Below are 7,318 nucleotides of genomic sequence, written 5' to 3'. Positions count from 1 at the left end.
CCTGCACCCTGCACTGCCCCGCAGCCTGCACCCCGCAGCCTGCACCCTGCCCTGCACTGCCCTGCACCCTGCACCCCGCAGCCTGCATCCCACCCCCTGCACCCTGCAGCCTGCACCCCGCAACTCCACAGCCCTACCTCCTGCCCCCTGCTCCCTATATCTCCACTGCCCTGCATCCAACCTCCACCCTGCACCTTCACTGCTGTGCATCCTGCATCCTCCACCTCGCACCTCCACAGCCCCTGCATCCCACATTCYGCACCCTGCATCCTCCACCCTGCACCTCCACAACTCCCGCAGCCCGTGTTCTTCACTCCTCACACTCCTGCACCCTGGCATCCTGCACCCCTGCATTCTGCACCCCYGTACCTCCACACCTCCTGCATCCCACAACCCTATCATCCTGCACCCCATATCTGGAACCCACATCCTGCAGCCCTGCATCCTGCACTTCTGCATCATGCAACCCACATCCTGCAGCTGTGCACCTCCACAGCCTTGCACCCCTGCATGCTGCAACCCTGCACCTCCATTCCCCTGCACCCCTTGCATCTTGCACCTCTTGCATGCTGCACCCCTGCACCCACACATACTCCTTGTACCTCTGCACCCCTCGGATTCTCCATCCCTACCCTCCTTTGCCGTGTGCCCCAGCACCCACTGCCCCCCCGTTCCCGTTGCCCTGCCCCCCTGCAGCCTTGGCAGCCGCGCACGCCCRCCGCAGTCCTTGCACCCTGCACCCGGGGCGCCCCGCACCCTGGGCAACCCTCGTGCCAGGCACCCTCCACCCTGCCCAGGTCGTGCTGGACGTGTGATCGGCACCTATCAGTTAAMCAGCAGCTTCGGGACAGAGGGGAGACACCAAAGTTTGGGGCCTGCCAGCCCATGGGGACATCTGGGTACGTGGTGCAGCAGGGGGGCTGCGGGGGCCCCAGGAACACGGCCTGGCACCCCACGGGCAGCACGTCCTTGAGCCCTGCTCACTGCTGTTGTTTGTTTGCAGCGAGGACTTGCTTTTCCTTTTGGACTCGGCCCAGGGAGGCGTCCCGGAGCCGGGGCGGAGGACGGCGGCTGTTCCCCTGCATCTGGCGGCAAAGGAAATGAAAAGCCCGTCCAAAGATCTGTTTGGGATGAACTCACGGTCCCCGGGGCGCGTTGCTGGGCCGGGCGGCTGGCGCGGGCCGGGGCCGCCAGCGGCAGGACGCTCCGCGCCGGGAGCGCAGGGCATCGGCAAGCGCCCGGCCCCGCTGCTGCCAGCGCTCAGCGCGCCCAGGGGAGACCCCGGCACCGCACGGCTCCTTTCCCGATGCGTGAGGAGCAGCTCCAGCTGATGCGAGCACAGGTGCCCATCGCCTGGATCACACCCCGGCCCCAGCCGGCGCCCAGGCCCTGCGTTTGGAGCGCTGCAGGCTGCGGGAGAGGCAAGGCTGCTGCGCGGGGGCCCGCAGGACGCGGGGGCTTTTATTCCTTTTGCAGGGAGCGGGCTCGCAGACACCCCAGCGCTATATGGGCGAGCCACGGGTGCGCTGCGGCGGCCGGCAAGCCCGGTCAGCACCTCATGCTGGGAGCTCCTGCCCCACATGCATTTGGGGCAGACCGGGAGGCTGCCGCGGGCCAGGCTGCTGCCAGCCGGCTGGCTCTTCCCACTGCATCGGGACAGCACCCACAGCACCATGCTGCCCATGCAGGGACACGGGCCCTTCCAGGGGGAAGGAGGCAATGGCAGCTCCAGGAAGACGTTGCAAAAAGAAGCGCTCTCTCTGCAGCAGGCAGGATGCTTCCCAAACCTCCCGGCTTCCCTCCCTGTGGAAAACAGGCTCGAGAAGAAAAACGCAGGAGCGTCCCAGGCCACTGGCGCTGCTCTGAGCCGTAGGGGAGTTGACGAGAGGTGCTGGCCAGGGGCAGCGCTGGGGTTTTCCAAGCAGCCTCCCAGCTGCAGCTCCGGCAAATCCRGCTCCCTGCGCTGCCCCGCAGCCGGCACAGGCAGGCAGCGCGGAGCCGCGCGGAGCCGCTTGGCACCGGGGCTGCCGGCGGCCGCGCCGCTCTGCACAGCCGGGGAAAGCAGAGGGCGGCTCCAGCGGCCCGGGCAAGCTGCCAGCTGCGCCATCCTCGGGAAGGGCGCGCGACGGCGCCCGGGCGGCTTCGCAGGGAGCGGCGCCGGTTTCACCCCCGGTTTCACCCCTCTCGCTCGTGCCCCCCGCGTGCCCGGAGAGGAGCGGGTGCCTGCGGACGCGCCGGGCGCCGCTGCTGGCAGCGCTGCCGCCTGCCCCGCTTAAAGATTCGCTCGGTGCTGGCCCTCGAGGTGCTCGCCCAGGAGGAGCCGAGGGTGCCGGCCCCACGGATTTACTGCAGGGCTGGCAGGGGTGGGTGCCCAGCCCTCCTCCTCCTCCATCCCTGCCTGCTGCCCTACTCCCTCTGCAGCGCTTAGCCCAGGAGCTTAGCTTGGCGCTGGGGCTGGGCCAAAGCCGACCAGGCCACCGGGAGCCACCGCCCTGGGGAGTGTCGGTGCTGGTTCCCGGCCACGGCGGAGGCAAGCTGTACTTACTGGGCTGCTTTTAATATCCCCTCTTAAATCACATCTTCCAGCGCTTCATCCCTCCTGGCTCCTGCTTGCTGCATTCCCAGCAAACGCTTTCATTCCGCCCTCATTTCTGCCCAGCCGCAGCCCCAGCCCTGGCCGGGCCCTGCTCCCGAGCGCGGCCACCCTCTCGCTCCGCCGGCTCCCCTCGCACCTTCCCCACCGTGTCCATCCTCCCGGGGGGATCCTGTGCACCCAAGGAGGSTCTCCAGCTCCCTGGCTCCTGCTCCTGGTTTCCAGCCGGCTGCAGCCCTCCCTGCTGTGCACCCMACGGGCGCGCTCCTCTGTGCACAAGCTAGCACAAACAGCGGGTGACGGCAGYGCGAGCGGGTGCCACCCCGCGCCCCGACGGGCACGCGCCGCTGCCGGGCACCGCTCGGGATGCGGGAGGCTCCGGGATGGAGATGCTCCCGGGGCTGTGGATGCACCGGGCTSCGCTCAACGTGGAGCACTGCCCCCAAGCGACAGCGCTGCTCCGAGGACACACGGGCTGCTGGGGAGCGCCCCACGGAGACTTTGTGTCCCAGGCAAAGCTGCCCCATAGAAGCGAGGGCCGCTGCGTGGGACAGGTGTGGGGAGGAGGGCCAGGCACGTCTGCATCTGCCCTGCTCCGCTGTGCTTTGTCCTCGGGGCCCTGGAGACTGTCTGCAATCCCCGGCTCTCTCCAGCTTCCCCAGCCCGCCTGCAAGTCACGGATGAAAAAAAACCAGCAAAACATGCGAGGGCCCCGAGGGGCAGGCTGCTTTCCCAGYGCTTTTTGGAGAGAAGGGGCCTCGACAGCTCGCGGAGGGCTCCCAAAAATACACACAAGAACGCGACCCTGCCCGGGGGTCACCGAGCTGGAGGGAGCCTGAGTGCTGCAGCGCTCGCCCAGGGGCACCTCGGGCCCGGCGGCACCGCCAGGAACGTGGGCACCCCTCCTTGGGCACCCCTCCTTGGGCACCCCTCCTTGGGCACCCCTCCTTGGGCAGCACGGCACGGGGCACCGAGCTGGGCCACCCTGCTGCAAAAGCCCTGGCTGTGGCCGACGGCTGCAGGCCAGCACATTGACCTCGTTAATTAGCGATGGCTAATGAGGCTGGCCTGAGCACGGGCACAGCTTCRTCCCACAGGACCAAGTACATCCAGGGGGACCCCGGAACCCCGTATCCAAAGCAGCAGAGGGGCTGAGGCCCTGTGGGGACCCCTCGTATCCACTCCTCCATCACAGGATCCAAGCCACACCAGGCACCTCTCCAAACCTTTATTGTAGCAAATCCCAAAAGAGCCAGGCGGCAGCGGGACAGGGGCGCAGCGCGGGGGCCGCGGGCTGCCCCGCCGGCCGCGGCGCAAAGCGGGTCGTGGTGGTGGTGGCGGGAGAAGGGGGCATCTGCTTATAAATAAGTGACGACAAAACGAGCCCTCGCGCGGCGAGGGGTCCCCAGCGAGGGTGGGCAGCGTGCGGCGGGGCGGCCGGAGRCACGGGCGCCCGTTTCCTTTGAACACTGAAGCGTGGATGAGAGGGCGGGCGCCCCGGCGCGGGGGCGCCTCTAGGGCTGGTTCTTGGCCTCGGGGTCTTTGTCGTAGATGTAGCTTCCCACGGCGCCCGTGTTGACTCCTGCAAGGAGAGGCGCGCGGCGGGGAGAGGCGCTGCAGGCGCCTGCGCCCCTGCCCTGCGCCCCGGCTGCGCGGGCGCCCCGCACTCACCCTTGGGCCCRAAGAGGATCCCGTAGCAGGGCTTGTGGCAGTAGGGCTGCCCGTCATGCTGCGCGGGAGGAACATGTCACGGGGGGGAACTGCACCCCATGCGTGCCCGGGGTGCCCAGCGCCCATCGTGGGTGCTGGGGTGCCCCGCGCGTCCCCGTGATCTGCCCATCCCCTGCGGAGCTGCCGCCTGCGTGCGCGGGGCTGCGCGGGGCTGCACCGGCGCTGGGGCTGCGCTGCCCCCTCGCGGCACCCTGCAGCAGGGCGGGCGGGCGGCACCCGGAGCGGCCCCACGCGCCCTTACCTCCGCGTGCCCCCCCGGGGTGAGGGTCTTGCTGCAGCGCTCGCAGCGCAGGCACGGGCGGTGCCAGTCCTTCCCCAGCGAGGTCACCTTCTCGGCTGCCCACAGACAAGGAGGCGGCAACGTGAGGCCACCGCGTGCCCCCGACGTCCCCGCGCCGCCCTCCCCATGCACCTTACCAAAGTAGACCCTCTTGCCACAGCGCGGGCACATGTTGGGCTCGCCGGTGAACGTGGTGACGCTGGAGGCTGCCAGGGGGCAGGGGTGAGCGCCGGGAAGGGCCCCCCGGCACCCCGGGGTGGCAGCACCCTCCCGGCTTCGCTCACCTTTGCTGGGCCCCTTGGGCGGCGCGGCGTTGGCCTTCCTCTCGTCGGTCCTCACGGCGTGCTCGATGGGGCCGGGCGCCGCCTGCCCCTCGATCTGCGGCTTCTCGTAGATGTAGGAGCCGGCGCCGCCGATGTTGACGCCTGCGGCGGGGCGCAGCGGTGGCCCGGGGCCGCGCGCCGCCTCCGTCCCGCTCTGTCCCGCCACCCCGCACTGCGCGCCCGCCGAGGCCGGGCGGGYGGCGACCTACCTTTGGGCCCAAAGAGCGTGGCGTAGCAGGGCTTGTGGCAGAAGGGCTTCCCGTCGTGCTGGGGACGAGAGGGGCGACGTGAGGCCACCCAGCCAGGGCACCCCAGGCCGGCCCCGCGGCGGTGCCAGGGGAGAGGAGGGTGGGCGCGTGGGCAGCGAGCATGGGGCTGCGCGCGCTTGCAGGCGTAAACACGGGCGCTGGGAGCCCGCCTGGGCGCCCGCCCGCGCTCCCCRCGGCTGGCCAGGGCAGCTGCTCCGGGAGCAGCGTGGGAAAGCYGGGAAGGGCCCGTTCCAGCTCCAGGTGCTGCCAAGGGGGGCTTGGCTGCATCCGCCCCGGAGGAAAATCCAGCCTTATATGGAGGCAGGCACGGCAAAGTGCCCCGGCCGAGCGGCACGGAGCTGCCCGAAGCGCCCAGCGCCGCGGCCCTGCTCCCCTGCTCCCCGGCCAGCTGTCCTGGCCGCGCTCAGCTGTGGCGCGTGCCACGGCGGTGCTAAGGAGCTGGTGACAGCACGGCACGAAAGGCACCCTGCGACACGTGGGGCGTGCGGCGGCCCCTTGCAGACGTGGAGCGCTCGCCGCCAGCCCCACGCGCTGCCCYGGCCACGGGCACAGCGGCGGGTCCCCGCCGTGGGGCTGCCCTGGTTCCCGCACGGTCCCGGCGGCGTGCGGGGCCACACGCCGGGCAGTAACTGGAGAGGCRCTGGGTGAGCGCCGAGCGGCCGCGCACGCGTGCAGCCCGTGCTCACCTCGGCGTGCCCGCCCGGCGTCAGCGTCTTGTTGCAGCGCTCGCACTTGAGGCAGAACTTGTGCCAGTCCTTGCCCAGCGAGGACACCTTCTCGGCTGCAAGGGAACACAGGCACAGCTGAGCTGCCGGCCCCAGCGCCGCGGCCGGGATGCAGCCCCCCGCTCCGGAGCGGCGCCGCTCCCGGGGGCGCCCRCCGAGCGCCGCTGCAGCCACGGGAGCGTCCTCCTTCCTACTCCCTGYGGCTATTTTTACCCGCCGCGCTACCCCGAGCGACCTCGCGCCGATTCAAATATTTTGTGTTGCCATGCCCACCCCCACCGCGCCCATTGAGTCACTTCTCAGCCGCTTATTCACATCCATTCCTCCCGCCGCGCTGCCTCCGGCTCCTCCGGGCAGAGCAGCGSATGGAGCGGAGCGCGGCCCCGCGCCGAGATGCAGGGGGGTGTCAGGAGGTGCCTCTCCCTGGTTGGGCTGCCACCAGGCTGTCCCCTCACGTGTCCTCGCTGCCGAGGAGCACCAGGGACGCGGCTCGGGGACAAGGGCGCCCTGCCGGCACCACTGACGKGGGGCCTGGAAACCTCTTGCAGAGAGGGCAAGCAGCTCCACGGAGGCAAATTCCTGCAAAGCTGCCCCCRGGAGCAGCAGCCCTGCAGGTGCTGATGCTCCTGCAGGCATCCCCGCGAGGAGCAGCGCCCCGCGGGGCTGTCCCGGCTGCACGGAGACCTCGGCCCGCGTTCGGATCCAGTCCCCTTCCCTCCAGCTCGCTCCTGCAGAGACAGCTGGAACGCAGCATCGCTCCATTAAAACCGCCATAAAACAAAATCACAAGAGCCAAATAAAACATTTTAAAGGCAAATAAACGGCGGTCCGACTGAAGCGCGGCCCGGCACGGGGAGCTGCAGCTCCCGGCACCCCGGGGCCTCCCCGGGGGCGGAGGGGAACCGGAGCGAGCAGGGCKGCGGGCCAGGGCAGGGCCACGCGGAGCCTCGTCGCTCTCCCGCCCCGAGCCAAACCCCGTCCCGCAGCCAGGCTGGAGGGGACATCCTCCCRCCGCACACGGGCTCTGCGGGACGTCACAGCCCCGCTCTGCTCCGCGGCTCCATTGTCTGGAAGCAGAGGAAGCAGCTTGGAGCGGCCCCAGCCCATGTCCAGGGCACCCACGTCCTGCTCCCATTTGCRCCGCCCTGTAAATCAGTGCCTGGAAAAGCCCCCGCGGCCACGTTTCCTGATCCCAGCCACAATTCCTGCTCCTGGCCACGTCTGCTCGCRCCCGCTCCAGGGCCGCGGCCCCGGCTTCCTGCGCAGCTCCGGCCCTAATCCGATTTTCCGGCTGGCTTCCTGAGGGCGGGAGGAGCGGCGGCGCTGCCAGGGCGGGCGCCTGCGCCGGCCGAGCGCGGCGATGCCCCGGCTGCCGCGGAGCCGCCGCCGCAGGGCAC

The 7,318-nt window shown here is 70.2% G+C and overlaps 1 protein-coding gene across 1 annotated transcript in view; it reads right to left on the bottom strand.

Moving 5' to 3' along the window:
• Positions 1 to 3,933: 3,933 nt before the first annotated feature.
• Positions 3,934 to 7,318, bottom strand: part of CRIP2 (cysteine rich protein 2) — a 6,236-nt gene continuing 2,851 nt past the window's right edge. The window contains exons 2-8 of the mRNA XM_026043823.1: positions 5,883 to 5,977; positions 5,137 to 5,194; positions 4,889 to 5,029; positions 4,742 to 4,810; positions 4,566 to 4,660; positions 4,265 to 4,322; positions 3,934 to 4,175 (exon numbers count right to left, since the gene is read on the bottom strand). Of these exons, the coding sequence (XP_025899608.1) occupies positions 4,108 to 4,175; positions 4,265 to 4,322; positions 4,566 to 4,660; positions 4,742 to 4,810; positions 4,889 to 5,029; positions 5,137 to 5,194; positions 5,883 to 5,977 (584 nt within the window). The 3' untranslated portion in view covers positions 3,934 to 4,107. The remainder of the gene's footprint in view (positions 4,176 to 4,264; positions 4,323 to 4,565; positions 4,661 to 4,741; positions 4,811 to 4,888; positions 5,030 to 5,136; positions 5,195 to 5,882; positions 5,978 to 7,318) is intronic.

Source organism: Nothoprocta perdicaria, unplaced genomic scaffold, assembly GCF_003342845.1.
Source record: "Nothoprocta perdicaria isolate Ctin4 unplaced genomic scaffold, notPer1 scaffold_34, whole genome shotgun sequence".
NCBI lineage: Eukaryota > Metazoa > Chordata > Aves > Tinamiformes > Tinamidae > Nothoprocta > Nothoprocta perdicaria.
Note: the sequence above shows the minus strand (reverse complement) of the source record. Positions and strands in the feature narration are given on the sequence as shown.